Source organism: Humulus lupulus, chromosome 2 (genome assembly GCF_963169125.1).
Source record: "Humulus lupulus chromosome 2, drHumLupu1.1, whole genome shotgun sequence".
NCBI lineage: Eukaryota > Viridiplantae > Streptophyta > Magnoliopsida > Rosales > Cannabaceae > Humulus > Humulus lupulus.
This window is the reverse complement of record NC_084794.1, coordinates 186231252-186254090: the sequence shown is the minus strand read 5'-3', so window position 1 is coordinate 186254090 and position 22839 is coordinate 186231252. Positions and strand designations below refer to the sequence as shown.

Sequence of the window (22839 nt, the reverse complement as noted above, 5' to 3'; positions counted from 1 at the left end):
TATTTATAGATCATATATACACAGCAGGTTATATATGTGCAACCTTGGCTTATGTTTTGGCCCTTGGCAATATATCATATATGTGTAGTGTTTGTGGGCATGTATCATTACTCATGGTAGAGTATTCAAACATAATTAAATAAATTATAAATGAAGACTAATTGATGTAATAACTAAAATCATTAAAAATGTAATCACCATAATTACTTAATTTTTGAAAATTTATGTATATATAATTGTCAAAATTAAATATATTATTGTAATCCTAAAATCACTCCCAATAGTAGAATGCTATTTTTCTTCAGTAACTAATTCCAGGACTGTGTTTCCCGTTTTAGTAATACAACTTCCACAGGGACAAAAAAATGAAATAAAATAAAAATAATAGAAATAACAAAAACAATAATACACTCAAAAAGAAAATTTCTCATAATTGTTAAATCTAAGAGCATAAAAATTGCCAGTCGCCATGAATAGAATTAAAATTGCTTACAAAAGTTGAAAACTATTATGAACACAGAATTTTCCTTTTCAAACTACAAAATGGAACAAAGATGTCTTATATCAGCCAATTAACACTTATATTGCCAAGCCATGTAAAAAGTGGGAATTGAGCCAAAGCTATAAACAACAAGAGATAATGGTGCCTGCTCGAATCATAACTCCTCACCTCAGCAAAGAGAACTCTCTTCATGGTTTTCACCAAGAAAATCCCCATGCATAAACAGGTCGAAGGCATCAAAAAGTAATACGAGTAACCCCACAGAATTCGCCCTATGACTGCCAAGCACAACCCAGTGAAGCAGTACCCGCCATATGCCACAATGTCTAGCAAGGGTGCCTCACCGCTCCCCAGTGACAGCAGTGTTATTTTAAGCAGTGCCACTTGGAGGAACCAGCCAAGCAATCCCTTTATGAACAACCAGTTTAGAGCTTCCGGACTAAACCTGACAACAATAAAGAAGTGGTTTAAGAAACAATGCAAGCCAATAAGGGTGGAAAAAGATCATTTCGAAGCACAGTAATTTCTATGAAAATGATGAGTGCACTCACAAGACAATTAAGTAATATCAACGGCTTGAGACCAAATAAACATGCACATAATGGCAGTATACATAAAATTTTGACGTGATCACAATACGTTTTAGCTCACTAAACCATTTGAGATTATAGTTATCATCTCTAAAAGCCAACACAGGCATGCTTTTCCAAGATCCATTAAACGTTGTCTTAGATTTCACTGATTACATTACCAAATCAGTCACTCTTTAATGAACATGAAAGAATCTCCTGGTAAGAAGCTGCTTTTATTCAGCTTACTAAAATTCTAACTCCCTTATATCTCTTCCAAAAATCTACGGACTGTTGTACTTGTTTTAGCATCCATGTATTAGAAAGAAAAAGAAATAAAGCAATAACAGAGGTGTTTTGAGAGCAAATTACAAGTTTGATAAGCATTTATGCACAGATGTGGTTATACAAGCAAGGTTTTTAAGAAACAACAATACTAAATTCAACTATAACCAATCAGTTGCTTCATAGTACTTACTTTCCATGCAAACCCAATGAGAAGCCAGCAAGAACCACATAGGTACCAAATGCCATGAAAGGGATGTACAAATCTGGTGCATTTATGTCATAAATTGGAGGTTTATAGGAAAGTCTGCCTCCCACTGGCTCAGTTATTCTTGTCCAATGACCCTAGAAAAAGCAAAAGAAAAAAAATGCAGAAAGAAAGCAAAAAAAAAAGATAAGTATCGTGATAAAGACAGATTGTACAAAAAGAAGAGAGAAATTAGTCCTTACCCTGTGCAGGAATGGGAACAGAACAACCTTCAATTTGTTCCTCACATATTGGTCATTCACTTGGAAGTAGTATTGAGGGTCAGAGAAATACCTGCTAATCTGTTGAAATTACAATTTCAACAAGTTATAAATGAGCATGATATGTCTTAAGGTATCATTAGAAAAGAAAGAAAAAGGCACCCTATTGAGATAAGTTGAACAATCATGCATCATTTTTTTTATTATTCTCTTTAAATGATTAGGAAAATAATAAGGATTCATGAGTATCTATATGTGTGTATAACACACATCTAACCAAGTAATTATGCACATGTGGCTGCAAATCAGAGAGTACCACCTTAAACTATAGACTCCTATGCGTTGAGACACTATACTATATAAATTACTTTACTGATGATTATCCTTTTCCTACAGGCTTCCTTCCTTGATCCAACGAAATTATTTTACTTATAAATAACTAAATAATATATATATACATACATATATCTTCTATAAATTAAGTAATAAAATACAAGCCACGGAACCAAAAAAATTCCCTAAATGCAAATTACAAAACTGAACCCCAATGCCCATTCAAATCCTGAAGTCAAATGACAATATTGACTTTATGATTCCCAGATAAAAATAAATTAGCATTTAGAAAACTATTTTATACTTTGATTTTAACACCAAAAACAAACTGAAATGCCTCTGATATAAGAATGGAAAAGAATTTCGAATCTCAACATACAACCAAAGCACACACTTTATAATTGGCAACACGTGTATTCAGCATTTTATTCTTTCTTTGAAACTTAAAAGACAAATTTGAATAAAAAATTTAATTAACTATATATTTCCAATATAAAAAAGGGGGAAAAAATTGAAGATACATAAACTCATATCAGCATTCAGCTTATAATATTCACAATTATTTTCTTCAATACTTCAAAGATAAACCACAATAGAATTCAAATAACAATTTCAATTCACTACTTACATTGCTTTGCACGTACTCAGAACTTGACCCTAAAATTTTCTCTCCATATGCACCTAAACCACCACGGATAAGCCCTGAACCAGCCCCATAAAATGAATTCCCAAATGGATTAGGCTGAGAGTTTTCCGGTGGTCTTGACACACCAGGCTGGGTGGGAACATTGTTATACATCTCTGAAATTAAACAAATGCACGCACAAAAAGAAAGAAGCAGATTGGAATCAGGAGAAGTTAATATTTTTTTTTCTTTTCAAAATCAATGGCAATTACATGTGTTAAGAAACCACAACTAATAATCAAAGTACTAACACCAACAGACGATATTAACAAGAGAAAAGTAGTGAAACATCTTCATTTTTTCAGTCAACATCTATATTTTGAAATGAACAAAATTAAACTCCCAAAGGCTTGCTTGGCAACATTTATTTAATTATATTTATTTTGTTTCTAAAAGTGGAACGTAAGGGTAGAGAAGTATCCAAAATGTTGTTTGAGAGAAATCCATCATCAACTTCACTTATAAACACGAAAAACAGAAAACATACATTTCCGAGCAAGTTCTAAATTCTACAATTATAGTTTCTTATATACAGCCGAGTAGAATTACCAGAATAGTTATCCTCTTGTGCCGTTAATTTTTTTTTTTTTTTAGCAATGATAACTTTATTGATAAATAATATAATGTCGTACAACCTTTAAAGTCTAAAAATCCCAAAGAAAATTAGGGATCTTTTCTAACTAAACAAGTTATCTTTCCATCTTCGGAGCATGGGCAGCTAATCATTAAACAAAGAGTCATTAATTGGGAATTCTCCTAAAAATCTGGATAGCAAAATTGTTATAACCTCTAAAAGACAAGACAAGGTCATTGTTTTATCCTTTTCTAAATAAAAATGTACATTCCCTACATGTCAAGAAATGAAAAAATCCAACCCATAACTTACATCGATTTCTTCAAAGAGAATGAAAGAAACTAAGAAAGCATGAAAAAATAAAAACCTAAAAGCCACCCAAAAATAATTACAAAACCAAAGAGACTCAAACCCAAACCATCAAAAAGTGATATATCGAACCCTTTTTTTCCTTTTCTTTTGCTAGGGCTACGCCTCTAACACTGTAGGATAATGAAATTGAAAATCGAGAAAAGTACTTCAAATGAATCTGTCTTTGCCCTAAAACACTTCAATAATTCATACTTCGTCAAATTTCAATATCAAATCACAAACTTTGTCACTTCAAACATTGATAAACCAAAAAATCAAGACTCTTATTCGCCAAATTCATGGAAAGCTCCCATGGATCTTTGAATCCAAATAAATCATGATTATATATGAGAGCAATCCCAAATACGCATATAGACACAAACATAATCCTCAATATTTATAGTGAGAGAAAGAGAGGAAATTAGCGATCTGGATGTGTACGTACCAGTTTCACAGAGGAGGATAAGTCCAGAAAACTTGCCGGCGAAGAGATCTAACTTCCGGCGGGATACCGGCGAGAGCGTGCGAGTTTCTTTCGCTTGAATCTACTCTGGGCCGTGTAAGAGAGTGAAAATGCAGGAGAAGAGAGAAGTAGAGAAGTTTCACAGTGAAACGCGCCGGATCTATATCTCTATCACGTGAGGAGCACGTGAAACACTGTTGCCTTTTACGTTTCCTTTCTTGCATTGTGTCCATCACTAGGCCAATTGATCACCTCCACGTGGCAAAGTCTATTGATAAATTTCCTGCAATGTCCCCCATTTGGCTTGGAAATTCTAATTATGCAAACTAAAGAAGAAATAGTATTTTTGCTTTTGACACTATTAGATTCTACCTCTAAAATACATGATTAATTAAAATTTTTCCCTGAACTATTGATACAATCAGATTGTGCATTTCTTAGGATTTGTATAAAATAATTAATATTTTTGCCCCACGTACTTTGACAACTATCAAATGGTGCCCCCTTTAATTATAAAAATTTAAAAATCAACTTTTCTATTTGTTGATCTGTGAAATTGGTCAACGATTGTATGTGCAGTATACGACACATTTTGAACGAAATAAATAAAATAAATGATAGAATACGATATCTTAAATAAACACACAGGAATTTTATAGTGGTTCAGTCATGTTCTGATGAACAGTAATAACATAATTCATTTAGCTTTTAGTATTGAACCACTTGACAATTACATTGTTGAACCAAAATATCCACTCGTTCTCACTTGCCCAGAATTTCTCCCCAAATATTCTTTAGATCTCCAAAATTCTAGAAAAAGTGATCTCGTCCAGTGTCCAAAAGTCCTTGTAAATGAAGCCTTGGGTCCTTTATTTATAGTACCCAGGGGCTGTTACATGACCAGTAGTACTAGGATCGTAGTTTTGTACAAGATTATCATGTAATGGAGAGACGTGTCCACCTTCCCATGATCATGACACCGTGGGTCTTCTCGTTATTTCTTTAGATCGTGGTAGATAATGCACGATTGAAACTTATGGGACAATGTTAAGTCTCTGTTGGTATATGAGACTTAGGTGTTAGGCCCGACGACCAAAGCTTGGGTGCTGGACCTGTTGACCCTATAGGTGCTAGGCCTATTCATCTCAGTTTGAACGAGAGTGATTATTTCTCAATGAAGTGTACTTGGGGGTTTAGGCCGACCACCCTATGAAAGATAGGGTGGGCCGACCACCCAGGTGGCTCTTGGGCCTGCTTAGGCCGACCACCCCTAGGGGTCCTTGGACATACTGGGGTCGACCACCCTAGGGGTTGTGGTCAGGCTGACCACCCTTAGGGGTCCTTGTGCATGTTGGGGCCAACCACCCCCGAGGTAGGGGGTCAGGCCGACCACTCCTAGGGCCTTGGACCTGCTTAAGCCGACCACCCTTAGGGGTTTTAGGCTTGGTCGACTTCCCTAGGTCCTAGACCTATATTTTTTTCCCGTCGGTCTTTTCTCAATACTTTGTCATTTTTCCCTAATTTGTGATGTCACATTCTTATTCGCCGCGTCATCCTCGTATTTTTTAGGGATAACATTTGACCCCCAAGTTTATTGTAATGTATTCAACATTACGGTAAAATTAATTCAGGCCCGAGAAACATACCGCAGCAGTACTTAGATAGTCAAGTCCCTCGGGACATTACATAGTACCTTTTTTTTACTATCGATACTTTGCTCGGTACGAATTTTTCAGGGACAATTAGTAATTCCTAAAAATAATTAGATTTTTCAAGGAAAATTAATTTCCTAAAAATTTAATATATATTTTCAAGGAAAATTGAAATCCTAAAAATATAACATATTTTTCAAGGAGTTTTAAAGTCCTAAAAATATAATATATTTTTCAATGATGTTAATTCTTAAAAATAAAAAATATTTTATAAGGAATTTTAATTCCTAAAAATATAAAATATTTTTTCAAGGAATTTGATTTCCTAAACATATAAATATTTTTCAAGGAATTTTAAATTCCTAAAAATATAGATATTTTTCAAGGAATCTAAATTTTAACCATATCAGATATTTTTCAAGGAAATTTGAATTCCTAAAAATATTTTGTCTGCCTCAGAGGTTATAAGTAAATCCTCTCTCCTCATTCCTGCTCCATGCGCCACTTTCAAACATGATTCAAGTCTGATTTTTCCAGTTCCTCATCAAACTCAGATCTTTGGTAAGTACTTTCTTCTAATATTCATATCATTTAATTTAAATGTGCTTAGATTCATAAAAAACACTTTGCATTTTTGAGGAATTTTTGTTTGAATCTTCTTGTATTGTTGTATCTTGATCTAAAATAATTGACTTACTCGAATCAAGATTTCGCTGTAAAATTCCTTAGCTTGGATGATTTCCAGGGTTATAAACCCCAAACTGGACGATTTCCAGGGATGGAGGACCCTAGGCTGACCACTCACTAGTCCTGGCAATTTCTGGGACTCCAAACCCTAGTGCCTGCTATTTCCAGGGATAGGATTAGGTTTGGGCCGAGTACGTCTTGACTTCTCCTTGTGCGATTTCCAAGCCTAGGAACAGGTTTGGGGCGAGCACCTCCAGGGCTCCCAATCCTTGCCTTAGGCAATTTCCAAGACAATGTTTGGGCTGAGCACCTCCAGGACTCCCAATCCTTGCCTTGGGCGATTTATAGGCTTAGAATTAGTGTTTGGGTCGAGCACCTACATGGCTCCCAATCCTTGTCTTGGGCGATTCCCAGGCTTAGAATTAGGACTAGGCCAACCACCCATAGAGCTTCATGGGTCGAGTATTCCCTTTCCTTCCCTTAGGTGATTTCCAGGCCTAGAATTAGGGCTAGGCCGACCAACTTAGGGGTTCATGGGCCGAGTACCTCTTGCCTTAGGCGATTTTCAGGGACTCAGGGTGGTCGGCCCAAGCATAAGCCGACCTCCTAGGATCCTAAAAAATATATTTTTCACCTCAACTGATTTCCTTGGGGGTCTTCCCTGTACTGTAAAAATTATTTTTTCTGGAGACTTGAAAGATCCTCTGGCATTTTTCTGAAGCTTACTTCCTTGGGGTGGTCGGCCTATGCTTAGGCTCACTGGGCCGACCCCCTATATAGAATCTTGCTCCTGATTTCTTCATTTTTACTCTTTAGTTTATGAACATGCCCCCAATTATGCTCATTTACTAACTTTAATCTTTATTTTTCTTTTGTTACAGATGTCCAGCTCCTCTTCATCAGACAAGTCAGTCAGTGAGCTTACTCCCCAGGAGTTCTTGGAAAGGTTGAAAAGGATTCTCCCTTGTTTTGCTTTATACTTATTCAGTGAGGAAGATTTCTTAAAGAGGTACTGTCCAATGGCGAGAGTGAAACAGACAACTCGGCAACTCTCTAAAGATGATCCTCAGATTGCCAGGCATATCACTCAAGGCTCCTCGCTGGGCTCTTCTCAGATTACTTCTCAGCACAGTACACCCCGCAGTTCCCAAGGCACCCAAGGTACACCTCAGCGGAGTCATTCTTCTCAGCGGGATAGGTCAGGTCAGCGAGAACCATTGCAACGCCCTTTGCACCGAGATACTAGTCGGGTTCCCCATCATTCTTCTTCTCGGCAAGATTATACCGAGGGCTCTTGTCGCCATACTACTCATCCTCAAGAGCGTCCCATTCACAGATTCTGTCCTAAGGAGGCTCACCCTCCTTCCAAGAGCAAGACAGTCTCGCCAGCTAAGCAGTAGCAGAAGAGACAACAAAAGGAGTGCCATTTACCAGATTCTGGGGCCACCTTCGCCCAGAGAGGTGAATGGCGCCTAACTCTAGCAGTTAGAGCCATCATCTTACCCTCATCTACCACTGTATTGGCTCCAGCTGCTACTCGCATGAAGCGTTAGACATATTCTTTCAAGGGCTCTCCCTCTTTCTGGTGTATCTCGACCAGCTGGTTGGCCTCTGTGGGGTGTACGCGACCCGCGTAGAACTGTCCATAAAATTCATTTACGAACATCTCCCAAGATACTATACTAGCATGAGGGAATTTAAAAAACCACTCCTGGGCGGTGTCAGACAGTGTCGTAGGGAAGATCCAGCAGCGAGCATCTTCCGACACTTTCTGTATATCCATTTGTATCTCAAACTTATTAACGTGAGATAATGGGTCTCCGTACCCGTCAAAGTTCGGCAATGTAGGCATCTTGAACTTACTAGGGGTTTCGGCCGCGGCAATCCTCTGTACAAAGGGGGTGCCCCTCCTCATATCGTACTCAATATGGGACATTCGTCCCCCGACCAGTTGTTGTACCGCCTGGTTCAGGGCATCAATCTGAGCCTGAATAGCTTTTGGGACTGCTGGGGCCACCGGTGCCGGGGGAGCGTACTCGTCGTGCCTCTCGCGTCGGTCGTTAAGTATATCCCTTAGATCATCGTCTCTACGTCTCTGCTCACTAGCTTCTAGCTGACTAAAGACGTTCTGCTGCCTAGGTTGCCCCCCAGCGTTGTGGCTAGCTGGCCTATTTTCTCTAGGGGGGGGGGGGGGCTTCTGCCTCCACCTCTTTCTTCATTTCTCCAACCAGCATTTCTTCTGCCGGAATCAGCTTCATTATAGTCATGCCCATCTCTGAATTGTGGTTGACTGCGGCGTGACCGGCTGTTCATGCTATTTTCTCCTCGGGCTGGAATTTCCCGAGCGTCAGGGGGAGGCCTGTGCTGGTCGTTGGGTCCCCGTGCATTGTTATGCCGTGGGGGGCCCTGACCGCAGAGCCTGACTCGGTGTTCCTCCTGTTGGCAGAAGGACGTTGCCCCCTGCTCGGTAGATTTGGCTCTTCATCCCCGGGGCGTCTAGGGCTGCGGGGCGGTTGCCCGACCCTATTCTGCCTTGGGCGCTGGGGATTGCCTCGACCAGCCTGAGGTGGAGGCTACTGCTCAGGATCCCTAGGTGGGACATCATCCTGAGTCATAGGCGGCTACTCCGGCCTTTGAGGGATTGCTGGCTGGAGTGGAGGGCTTGGATTAGGACCTCTTTGAGGTGGCGCATTTGGTGGCTGATCTGGCTAGGAGGTTGGCACAGCCTGACTCCTAGCCAGTTGAATGGCTGCTTCAAGGGCGGTCATGGCATCCCTCTGCCGACGATCCATTTCATCCTACTGCTCTATCAGCTCCTGGCGCTGGCGTTCTATTTCTCTTTGCTGCAACGACATTGTCTCTGCAATATTCTCCTGATTGGCCCTCAGATTAGCCAACTCATCTTGCAACACTCCTAGCGTTGCCCTCAGTGTTTCAGAATCTAACTCCTCCTCATCGAACTCCAAATGTGGTTCATTCTCAGCCACATTTGGGGGAGGAGGTTGGGATGGTGCAGCACCAGCAGCCTGTCCAGTCTTCTTGGATGTTTTCGCCATTAGATTTTTTCACAGTTTTTCGTCAAGTTCTCAATGAAAGCACCAGAATATTGACCCACAATTTGGCCAACGACACTGAGTCAAATGTACGACAGAAGATAAAATGACAATTAAGAATATAATCCAATAGAAAAGAAGAAAACACCAAGGATTTATAGTGGTTCGGTCCCAAAGAATGGTAATGACCTACGTCCACTTAGTGCTATTATTGATATTGAATCTCAAAGCTGTGATCAAAGAACTAGGGTTCTTCAGTTTCACAAACCTTTGAAGAAATACAATGAAACGATGGATAATTGCACTATAGCTCTCTTTCTCTCTCTATCTTAGCAAAGAAATTCAGGGATCAAAAGTCATTTCCTTGAGCTATTTCATGTATATTTATAGGCTCAAGGAGGGTTACATGGGCCAACGGGCCGTATCTTTCCTTAATAACCGCGTATCAATGTCATAATGAGGAAATATTCAATGTAATTATTATAAGATTACAATTTTAGAAGTAAATAAAACAGACTATACGACCTGACTAGTCATATCTTATAATTAAGCCTGATGAAGTGATGTGCTTCTGGTCGATAGCCGAACAACACTTCTGCCACGTGTCAACCACGTGTGAGAAATCCCTGCCATGTCATCAGCAGCCGTTTTTAGGGTAAACAGCTATATTTTATGAATAAGAGAGAAACTTGGTTTTATAATTATATTTTATTTAAAAGTATTTTGTGAAATTTATATTATACATAAAGCTTTACATTTTATTGGCTGGATACAACCATAGTTCTACGATAAGGTGTAATAACGTTACATAAATTATTAAAGTAGTATGTAAAATAAAGTTTTTGGGTGTAAGTATTGTATGGTTTGAAGTTACAAATAATAATTTATGTATTTTTAATAAAGATATTGTAAATTTAGAATTTCAGTATTTCTGTGTTCAAATATAAATTTTGTTTTACACTATATATATGTATGTTAAGTAAGGAGGCCGTTACAATAAGCATGCTGTGACATCAGTTGAAGTTGGAGATTGCTGGCATTCAATGCATTGATGAGATCTGCAATTGATGGATCTGAATATTGTAGTGCAAACTCATTATATTCTGATTGAGAGTAGTAATTCGACTCAACATATTGGTTTCCATCATAGAAAGTATTAGAATATTCTTCCCATTGTGAATTATAGCTGTTAGAATATGGGTCATATCTATTCGTTTGTGGATCATATCAGTGTTGATAGAACATTACCATCTCTCAAACCAAGTTTTATGCAAGCCTTGAAAACATCAACCACAACTAATAAAGCAAGTTAGTAAAAAGAAAAAAAAATGAATAAAAAATCAAATAAAATATTCACCAGCAACGATGCCAAAAATTTGATGTGAGTCGTATGCAGTATCAAATTTAATTATTAATTTTAATCACTTATAACAACTACTTCAGTATAGTGGTAAATAAGGGAGGAACCCACAAGAACTATGATTCTAATTATTATTCAAAATAAGAAATAAACATAAATTAACTAGGGTATTTAGTTTTTAAAGACTAAAACATAAAATAAAATGAAGATTAAAAAGAATATAGATTAAAGAGTAACGATTCGAGAACTAAGAAAACTACGATTTTAAAGAAACAGTCAAGAGTTACTCTCTACCTTCGACAATCAATCTATCAATAAAGATAATTAATATCATCTTTGTAACGCCCTGGATAGCCAAGACCGCTACACTGTGTACTTATAAAGGTGCATGACCTGCTAATCAAGTCATTTAGTAAAAAACGTGTCATTGAAACCATTAATGTGCTAGGGTTAAAAGATTTTGGTCTCAAAAGATACATTTCATATAGCTAAATATTTTTACACATGGGATCCCAAAAGGAACAACGTTTAAAAGTCAGTTTACAAAATTTCCAGAGTACAAACAACCACTAGTCACTCTAAGGGAAAAACAGACGTTTATGGTTTTTGTACGCCCTGATTTTCCCACGAGCTGAGATACGGCCTAATCATGACTACCACGTGGACCTCCCCGAAACCGGAGCTGCCATCGTAAGGCCCTACCTCTTTAGCTCGAGGTAAACTAAGGGTTCACCAAGATTGCTCAAAGGACTGAGTCTGGACCATGAAGTCATCCAGCTCGTGGTACGAGCTGGATGTGGAAGCTGTGACCTTTTATGAAGTCAACCACGCAAGGTAAACGTGCATATATCAGACATCACGTGTTTGATATATCACTGACTTCTCGGACACGCAGCAGGAACGTGCGTATTCAGACTCCCACGACTGGTTTGGGCCATGCAGCCCATTATCCCCTTACCTATTTGATTTGACCACACTTATGTGTCAGGTTTAGGAATTAATCATGAATGTCACAGAGTTGACATGATAGGTAAGAAGGTCACGGGATGACCTTCTTACCAACTCCCAGGTGCCTTCTCCTATAAATATGGAGACCTTGGGAGTTAATAGAGGTTGGATTCTCTATTGTTAGAAATACCCTGTAATCAAATATCCAGTATATAGCAATAATACTGACTAGTGGAGTAGAAGGATTTTAACCTTTGAACCACTCAAAAAACGTATTCTGAGTCACCATTTCATTTTCTAAGATCATATATCTGTTTCGGTTCAACCTAAGCACTAATCCCTTTCTCTTCTTTTCTTAATTACTTGTTGGCGAAGAACCGCGTCAACAATTTTCTTGTTCCTGTCTCCTCCTCAACCGTGGCGGCTGAGCAGCTGATCATGTACATTATGCTCTCAAAGCTCTCCGAATCAGGGCTGATCAAGCTTGCCCTTGCCTTTACCTACACCACGTAGCACCCGTGAGCCAAGGCCCAACAAGAAAACATAACATTATATAACAAACAATGATAACAATTGAATAACCCCTTTAAGCATGATCATACACTTAACATACCACATTAACCACATAGCACGAAGATACAACCAAAGATTCAGCCAATCAACACTCAGCTATTCAGCATGACAAATCCATCAATTAATAATAACAATCAAATCACATGATAATCAAGGTCGACACCTTAGATCGCACCCTCCGTTTACCCCACTGACTCCAGCCCGCTTAAACCGAGTTCAGTGCATAAAAAGCTGTCCTCAGCTACCAGTGGCCGAGCAGCGCCCTGTTCGCTAATGTAAACTTTGGCACTCTTAGGCCATTTTTTTACTATTTACATGGAATAATGCCATCCTTCACAAAGCATACAAAACAGGGAACCCTTAGTCCCATTATAAATCCACAACCGGGTGCAATTTTATTTCCTTTAATTTCCAAGTGTACTGGTTACGCGAGATGCCTCTTGAGCACGATCAGTTTCTCGAGCCCCTAGCTTATACCTAGTCACAACCAAGATAAGGAATACCATTAATAATCGTAAAAGGGCTTCTAGGCAAGGTTCTAGTCTCTGGAACATCGAATTCAACCAAACACGGTAGTAGATTCAATCCCGAGCACCCTAGGTTAAATTCCCATGCTTAAAATCCCAAATTCCCAAATTCCCTTAAGGGTCGCGGCTCAAGCCTCCTATGTCGCGGCATGGCCCCCAAACAAAGCCCATCCACACTCAGAACCAAACACGGGTCGCGGCCCTACATAGACCATGCCGCGGCCCGCCCTCCATCTCCAACATCCATCAGCTTCAGAGGGCCGCGGCTCACCAAGAACTATGTCGCGGCTTGACCCCTTCGAACCCAGAAAAACCACCATTTTTTACTCTCAAACCTCACTCAAAACCATCCAAAACTATCCCAATTCCACAACTCAATTATCACAAAACTTCTAACATGATTCTAGCAATACAACCCAGCTAAAACTTAGCCTAGAAACTCACCAAAATCCCACTTCAATCTCTGAAACTCAAAAGCTTAAAAACATCAAAACCAGTCAAGGAAACACTAAAATTCAAACTTTAAACCACGAATTCAAGCTTACCTTCTTTGATGAACCAACTCTCTATAAGGTTTCTGAGCTAACTCCTAGATTCCAAGCTTCAATTATGTCCTTCAATGTCAAAATCCATAAACACCTCAAAACCCAGCCATAAACACATAATTTAATCACCATGCATAAAGCTTATGACTTACCTCGGCTCTTGATTGAATCCTTAGTTAATCCTTGAGCAAATCTTCTAACTCTCAGCTCTAATCCTTTGAATTCCAGCCAAGTTCTTCTAAGTTTTCTGTGGTTTCCTTTGAGAGAGAAAGGGAGAAAGAGGGAAGGGTTGGTTTAACTTGTGTTCTACTATTTTCCAAAGTTTCTTTAGTCTATCCTTAAGCAATTAAGTTAATCCCGAGGCTCGGGGTGCCGGAAACATCCCCGAGGCAAAATGGTAAAATCCCCCAGTATTCCCACCTAAACTACCTAACCTCAAATATATCTCCAATTATTTGTTTCCATAACCCGATAACCTAAATAACCATCCAATACCTGAAATACCCCTTGACTTGCCCAAAGTCAAGTATTAAGCCCCGTTGTGACTTTCCCGCTAACTAGCTCCCTAGGATCGCCTCAAGTCGCATGCTGCAGATTTACCCACATAATAATGTGGTTCTCACAATTATAGAATATAATCACATTTACATTCATATAACCATACAAGCATGCTTTATTATATAATCACGCATTAAACTAATAAATTCACACATAAACCAATTATGCCCTCCTGGCACACTAATCAAGGCCCTTAAGCCATATTAGTGATTTTGGATCGTTACAATCTTATTCCCAATTAAACTATTAACCCCGCAGATAACACTTAAACAGCCAATTATCCTAATTTCTCCATAATAATTAATTAAAGCTAAGCGCTCTTAATTAACCATTTTTACCAAACAATAAACCCATTAAGCATGCAATCTATTTAACTTAGGAAAAACATTACACTCTATGGAAACATGTTAATCTAGGCAAAAAAAAAAATCATTAAGCATGTAATTCATTTAACCTAGGTTCTATTTTTAATCATAATCAAGATACCCGTCACAATATCCTAATTGCAATTTATCACTCTACTTAGAATCCTAAACTATTAGGTGAATAACAATCCTAAGATGATAATAGAATAATGCAAAACCCTAATTAGCGGCCGTCTAAATAAGATGTTACAAGATCCATGACATTCAAATAGAAAAATAGAAACAATTTAATATCAGGGAATAAAAAGAATAAGATTTATCAATGCATTCAATATCTCATATCTAGGATTTTGAAATAACCTTCAACTACAAAGAAAACTACTCCATAATCACATTTATATTCACAAACATAAATATTCAATGACAATAAAGAAGTTTTGAGAAGAAATAAAAAAATAGAATGAAGAATATAGATGATGATGTCTTTTCTTCTCCTCTGCTCTAGCCTCAAAAATTTGCAATCCAAAGCTATATTAAAAGTTAACCCTAATCCATTTTATAGTCATTTCAAATATACATTTAAAATTCAAAAATTAAGGAAAAATTGATCGCTGGCCGCGGCCTGGAATAAGGTTGGTCGCGGCTGTAGCAATTTTTCCATTTTTTTGGTTTTCTTCTACTGCAGCCACTAACGATATTTTAACCATAACTTCCTCAATATAACTCGTAATTGGACGATTCAAAAAGCTATAGAGAACTGAGAAGATGATATAAAATTGTATTTATAGAAATATTTCCAAAATAGTATTGGAAAATTATTAAAATCAAGTATGAAGTTTCAGACTTGTAATTCCGAGCCTAACCATTGCTTATAAAACATCCAAAGTTCATTCTTTTTCATCCAAATGTCTTGAAAATCCTAAACACACAAAATAAACTAATTAAACATGTATAAATAAACAATCAAATGCATAATCATAGAAGAATAATGAATTAAAAATAGACAAATTCGATACTTATTAGTTGGGTTCATGATGCGTGTTTTAAATTTAAGGCCTAGCAGACTCAAATTCAAGACCTTTTTCTTTATACATTTTATAATTGATTAATTAAATCATTATTCAAATTAACTATTTTTAATTTGAAACTTGATTTAATATTATTTATTAATATTAACACCAAATTATCACTATTAATAAATATCCCAATATTTTACAATAACTCTCTTATTTTCTCTAATTCATAATTCATGTTGTTGACTCATTTTTTCGTTAACTCGTCTAACACCCAAAGAATAACATTGAGAAGATTTATGAGAGCTAAATAAATTAGATGAGATGTATCTAGTACCCTAAAATAATGGATAGATAGTGTTTTATAGTGGTTCAGTCCCAAAAAGATGGCCAACATCCACTTAATCACTGTCATTGATCTTGCAAGTTCTGGATTACATTTGTATTTAGCTTTGAGTTATTTGGCTCTTTTGAAGATGGAGAACTTTCTCTGTACAAAGCTCTCGCCCATTTTCTCTATCTCATCCTCATTTTCTTTATCCTTACTCCTCTTATTTATATTGAAGAGTTAGGGTTACATTTGAGTGATGTCTTAAGTTATTGGGCTTGGCCCAAGAATTATACAAAGTTACAATTGACTAGGCCCTAGGAAAGATCTGAGCTGTTGGATAGTGATACTCCAAAAATGGGTATAACATGTGTCAATATAAATGAATAATATTAAATCAAGTTTCAAATTATAATTAGTTAATTTGAATAAGGATTTAATTATTTATTTAATTAATAAATTGAAAGATAAATAAATAAAAAGATTTTGAATTTAGGTCGCATTGGGCCCAAGTCCATTTGTGGGAGCCCAATACTTTGATTTTTTGTTTATTATTTTAATTAATTTTATTAGAAGTTGCTACACATTTCTTGAATACTCTAGAATGTTCTAGACATTTGCAGAATATTTTACTAATGAATTTTTTAGATATTTGTATAATAGAATAACTTCAAAGATATTTTATAGAATACTCTATAGTCTAGAACTTCCTAGAAGCTATATGCTTAAATAGTCTAGACTCTTTATTATGTATATTAATCTAGAAGTTGTATTTGTAAATCAAATATACTAGAAAAATCTAGAACAAATAATTATAGCCACAAATGTAAAGTGGACTAGCCACTATAAATACCCCATCATGGGTAGCAAATAGTGTAACTAAAAAACAACAAACCATCAATAAAACTCTACTACTTTCTTCTATCCTCTACTCTCTAAAACAAAGACCTTACTCCTCCAAACCCAAATTTCTTCACTTGACCACTCAACAACATCAACTATAATATCATAACCCATCATTACTCTAGCCACTACTACTACTCATCAAATATTCTAAACTACAACAAATCATCACTATTTTCTCTATCCCAAATTCACAAACCATTAGTAGTACCATAGCCTCGTTTGATCTCAACACTGGGTGTAATCTTTTCTACTCATCATGAGTATCGAATCCAGACGTTCATCTCTACCTCTTCCAATTTTCCATGGAGAAAACTATGATTTTTGGTCTATCAAAATGAAGACCTATTTTCGTTCACAAAATCTATGGAAAATTGTTGAAGATGGATTTAGTGTTCCGGAAGACAAGTCTTCACTTACAGAGATTCAAAAGAAGGCCCTGGAGGAGAATCAACAAAAGGATTCTCAAGCACTATTTTGCTTGTAGCAAGCTATGGCAGATGATATATTTCCATGGATTATGGGCGCATCAATTGCAAAAGAAGCATGGGACACATTGCAGGAGGAGTTCCAAGGAACTGTCAAGGTACGCACAGTTAAATTACAGAAGCTTAGAAGAGATTTTGAAATCCTTAAAATGAAGGATAATGAGACCGCAAAATATTACTATTATAGAATTAGAGAAATAGTAAATAAAATGGGAGCCTACGGGAAATAATTTATGACAAGAAAATAGTAGAAAAAATATTACTTTCTTGTACATAAAAATATGATGCAATAATCTATGTGATAGAAGAAACAAAAGATTTAGATACTCTATCATCAACTGAATTAATGGTCTCTCTCGAAGCATACAAAAGTAGGCGAGAAAGGCATAATGAAAATTCGATTGAAAATGCCTTTCAGTCTAAAATTAATCCACGGTCTCAAAAATCTAAAGCTGATGGGAGAAAATCACTAGAAAATTTTAAAAGCAAGAGTTATCAAGAAAAACAAAAAGAAAATAACAACAAGTATTCTCCATGTGGCGTTTGTAAAAGAAAAAGTCACTTGGAGAAAGATTGTTGGTTTAAAGGAAAACCTCAGTGCCAAAATTGTAAAAAAAATTGGCCACAATGAAAAAACTTGTCGTTTTAAGAAATCCCATCAAGCTAATTTTTTAGAAGAGAAAAATGATGAAAATAATATCTTCTATGTCTGCCAAGCTACATCAGAAGAAAAAGATACTTGGTATCTAGACAGTGGTTGTAATAACCACATGACAAAAAATGAAAGCATCTTTTGTAGTCTTGATAAATCCAAGACTAAAGTCAAAATTGGTAATGGTGACTTCATGAAAGTAGTTGGCAAATGCACCATTGTCATTGACACTAAAAAAGTCAAGAGATACATCAATGATGTACTCTTGGTACCCAACATCGATTGGAACCTACTCATTGTAGGACAAATGGTTGAAAAAGGTTACTCTTTTCATTTTGAAGGAGATTCTTACACAATCTATGACAAGCAAGACAAATCCTTTGAAATTGCAAAAATAAAAATGAAAGAAAACAAATGCTTTCCTTTACAATGGAGATACGCAAGCAATATCGCAATGTAAGCACAAGGAGACAAATCGTGGCTATGGCATAGAAGGTTCGGGCATTTCAATTTCCACGGGCTAAAGATCCTCCAGCAGAAGAATATGATGCGAGACCTCCCAGCAATCAAGGAGCTCAACACTGTCTCCGAAGGGTGCATGCTCGGAAAGCAAGATCGACAATCTTTTCCATCTGGCAAAGCTTGGAGAGCCAAAGAGCCACTGGAGCTAATCCACACAGACGTTTGCGGGCCTATGCGTACTCCGTCAAATGATCAAAATAGGTACTTCATTCTCTTTATTGACGACTTTACTGGAATGACATGGGTTTATTTTTTGCGACAAAAATCGCAAGTTTTCGATATTTTCAAGAAATTCAAAACCCATGTTGAAAAGCAAAGTGGTCGCAACATCAAGACAATAAGAAGTGACAAAGGCAACGAATACACTTCTAATGAGTTCAACAAGTTCTGCGAAGATGAAGGCATGGAGCATCAACTCACAGTTGGATAAGCACCAGAACAAAATGGTGTGTTTGAGAAAAAACATAGAATTGTTATGGAGACAGCAATAGCTATGCTCATGGAGAAGGGTCTTCCAAAAAGATTTTGGGCAGAGGCAGTAAGCACTCCAGTCTACTTGTTCAATAGATGTCCAACCAAAGATGTGCAAGATAAGACATCGATCGAAGCTTGGAGTGGACTAAAGCCATCAGCAAAGCATCTCAAAGTATTTGGCTGCATATGTTACTCACATATTCCAAAAGAGAAAAGAAGCAAGCTAGATGAGAAGACTGAGAAAGGAATTTTCTTAGGCTATAGCACTCAATCAAAAGGTTATCGAGTTTATATCTTAGGAACGAAGAAACTCATAAACAGTCGAGTCGTAAGATTCGACGAAGATGTTGCATACAATTGGGAAACAGAAGAAATAGAAAGGAAGACTATCAGCATTCCTCTATCGCCAAGACAATAAATTAATGAAGACCATGATCAACTTAGGTCTTTAACTCAACCAACTACGCAAGAACTAGTACAAGACACAGAATCTCCTCTAGAATCACCACCAAGGTGAATGAGACCCTTAGCAGATATCTACGAGGCTTGCAACTTAATGCTTATGGAGCCAGAAAGCTTTGAAGCTGCTCAAAAGCAAGAATTATGGAGAAAAGCTATGGAAGAAGAGATAAAGATGATCAAGAAGAATGAGACTTGGGAGCTTGTAGATCGTCCACACGACAAAGACACTATAGGAGTCAAGTGAGTTTACAAGATAAAACTCAATTCAGATGGCTCAATTCAAAAGCATAAAGCAAGGTTAGTTGCCAAGGGATACTCACAACAACATGGAGTAGACTATAATGAAATATTTACTCTAGTTGCACGCCTCGACACAATCTAGGCTTTGATTGCTCTAGCTGCACAGAAGAAATGGAAGATTTTCCAACTAGACGTGAAGTCAGCATTTCTCAACGGCTATCTCGAGAAAGAAATCTATGTGGAGTAACCTCAAGGGTTCGTGGTGCAAAGACAAGAAGATAAAGTTCTCAAGTTAAAAAAGGCTTTATATGGCCTAAAGCAAGCTCCAAGAGCCTGGTACAGCAGGATCGACAACTACTTCACCGAACAAGGCTTCATGAGTAGCAAAAGTGAGCCAACACTCTACATCAAGACTCAAGGAACGAATGCCACACTTATTGTCTCTTTATATATTGATGATCTCATCTACACAGGCAATAATGAGAAGATGGTTAAGAAATTTAAAGAAGACATGATGAAAAGTTTCGAGATGACTGATTTGGGCTTAATGCACTACTTTCTTGGGATTGAAATAACTCAAAAAGTGGATGGGATCTTCATTTCACAAAAGAAGTACACAAAGACACTATTGAAGAAGTTCAAAATGGAGGGATGTAAGACATTATCGACTCTACTAGACAACAACAAAGCACTCAAGAAAGAGGATGGCTCACCAAAAGCAGATGAATCACAATTTTGAAGTTTAATTGGCAGCTTACTCTATCTGACAGCTGCAAGACTATGTATGCAGTCGGTCTCCTATCAAGATTCATGCATGGTCCAAGTCAAGTTCACTACGGAGCAGCCAAGAGAGTCCTTAGATACTTGCAAGGGACAAAGAACTACAGAATATGGTATGGAGTCACGCAAGAGTCAAAACTCATTAGCTACACAGACAGTGACTAGGCAGGATCACTAGACGATATGAAAAGCACGACAGGATATGCCTTCACAATTGGATCAGGGATATTTTCCTGGGCATCAAAGAAACAAGTGACAGTTGTGAAATCATCAGCTAAAGAGAATTATATTGTCGCAGCAATGACTACAAGCCAAGCTATATGGTTGAAAAGATTATTTGAAGACATGGGAGAATCACAAGACGAAGCTACAAAGATCTACTGCGATAGCAAATCAGCTATTGCAATGGCCAAAAATCTCGTATTTCACAGCAGAACGAAGCATATAAGCATCAAGTATCATTTCATCAGAGAAGCTTAAACAAACAAAGAAATAGAACTCAAGCACTGCAGGACTAAAAAACAATTAGCAGATATATTCACAAAGGCACTACCAAGAGGAAAGTTTGAGCTACTACGAGACATGATTGGAGTTACTAAAATGTGTACCAAGGAGGAGTATTAGAAGTTGCTACACATTTCTTTAATACTCTATTTTGTTCTAGACATTTGTAGAATACTTTACTCAAGAATTTTCTAGATATTTGTAGAATAGAAGAACTTCAAAGAAATTTTCTAGAACTTCCTAGAAGCTATATGTTTAAATAATCTAGACTCTTTATTGTGTAGATTAATCTAGAAGTTGTATTTGTAAATCAAATACACTAAAAAAATCTAGAACAAATAATTCTAGCCACAAATGTAAAGTGGACTAGCCACTATAAATACCCCATCATGGGTAGCAAATGGTGTAACTAAAAAACAACAAACCATCAATAAAACTCTACTACTTTCTACTATCCTCTACTCTCTAAAACATAAACCTTACTCCTCCAAACCCAAATTTTTTCACTTGACCACTCAACAGCATCAACTATAATATCATAACCCATCATTACTCTAGTCACTACTAATACTCATCAAATATTCTAAACTACAACAAATCATCACTATTTTCTCTATCTCAAATTCACAAACCATCAAATTTAAATTTAAACTTAAACTTAAATAAAGTCCATTAAGTTTCCTATATAAGGAATGTGATGTCTAGGGTTTTTATGAGTGGGTCTCAGTTGTATCATTGGGTAAGTGAAAACTTAGACAGTCTAATCCTTTCTTGACCGCTCATTCTCTTTTCTTCCCTCTCTAATTCTATCTCATGTGTTGAGAACTTGCCCACTCTTTGTTAGACTTGATTTAGTGATAGGCTTGGAAGACTTTGGCACAATCTAAGCGGTTTAGATTCTTTACAATACTTTGCTAACACCGGGAATCGAAGGTTAGAGAATCTAAAGGAAGGAGTCATTGTCCCGTTCCGTATTTGTAAGTTTCTACATCTTTATGTTTGTTTATAATTTACAAATCTAATGCTCATATGTATGTTATGCTATTCTATGTTTCTATTATATTTTTTGAAAAAAATAATATGGAGCATGTATCTAGATTTAAATTCCAATATCCTACAATTGGGCTCAGAGCCTAGGTTGCCTAGATCTAGATGTTTTGAATGCATTATTATGTTTATGAACTTTGACATTATTAGAAAATTGGATGGTTGCATGTTTAGGTTTTATGTTGTTTTGCCTAAAATTTGATTGTTTTGGTATTTTTTTTAATTTTTATGTGTATTTTATTAATTGTATAAAACCCCTAAAAATTATTATAAACAAGTTTAGAATGATTTTTGGCACAAAAAAGTAAAAAATTTACGTTATTGAGCATTTTGGGCAATTTGGCACGTGCTATCACGTGCACTCGTGTGTGTGCCCAAGTGTTGAAAAAAAACCAGAAATTTTGAAAATTGATATTTTTTTTAGAAAACTAATTATTTTTAAAATTTTAAATTTCAAATTTCAAATTATTTATGGTTAATAAATTTATTATTATTAATTTTAAATTTCCTTATTTTGTGAGATATTTTCTATACTTAACAATAAAGTTTAAATTTAATTAATTAATTTTTTTGATAAATTATTGTATTTAATCAATTATTTTTAAATTGATAAATGCCTAATTATTGTTGGTTAGTTAGGATTTTTTTTTTTTTGCAAAATTATTTATTTTGGAAATAAATGTTATAAATGAGTAACATGTCATATAGATTGATATGATAGGCTCATTTAATTATTAACATGTCATGCATTATTAAGTTATTTTTTGCATTTGGACTTTAAATATAAATATGATGATGACCCAATTTTTGTTTTGAAAAGTATGGAAAAACTCAAATAAAACTTTCGTAAAATGTTAGGTTTTATTTAGGCCCAATTGAATATGTAAAGTTTAAATTCATCTTTTGTGGGTGGTTACACTTATGAATG

The 22839-nt window shown here is 36.5% G+C and overlaps 1 protein-coding gene across 1 annotated transcript; it reads right to left on the bottom strand.

Annotated features, from left to right (window-relative positions):
* Window positions 1-406: 406 nt before the first annotated feature.
* On the bottom strand, window positions 407-4372 carry LOC133818797 (uncharacterized). Its single transcript, XM_062251858.1, has 5 exons — window positions 4213-4372; window positions 2786-2958; window positions 1807-1905; window positions 1550-1701; window positions 407-947 (listed from the first exon to the last, which is right to left on the bottom strand). The coding sequence occupies exons 2-5, from the start codon at window positions 2954-2956 to the stop codon at window positions 560-562; spliced, it is 810 nt and encodes a 269-aa protein (XP_062107842.1). The 5' UTR covers window positions 2957-2958; window positions 4213-4372; the 3' UTR covers window positions 407-559.
* Window positions 4373-22839: the final 18467 nt, after the last annotated feature.

What these genes read in the sequence shown, in the direction of transcription:
- LOC133818797 (XM_062251858.1), bottom strand. Translation starts at nt 2,956, where the DNA reads ATGTATAACAATGTTCCCACCCAGCCTGGTGTGTCAAGACCACCGGAA. An exon ending in CTGAGTACGTGCAAAGCAAT is followed by an intron (nt 1,906 to 2,785) that starts GTAAGTAGTGAA and finishes TAATTTCAACAG; the next exon opens with ATTAGCAGGTATTTCTCTGA. An exon ending in TGTTCCCATTCCTGCACAGG is followed by an intron (nt 1,702 to 1,806) that starts GTAAGGACTAAT and finishes TGCTTTTTCTAG; the next exon opens with GGTCATTGGACAAGAATAAC.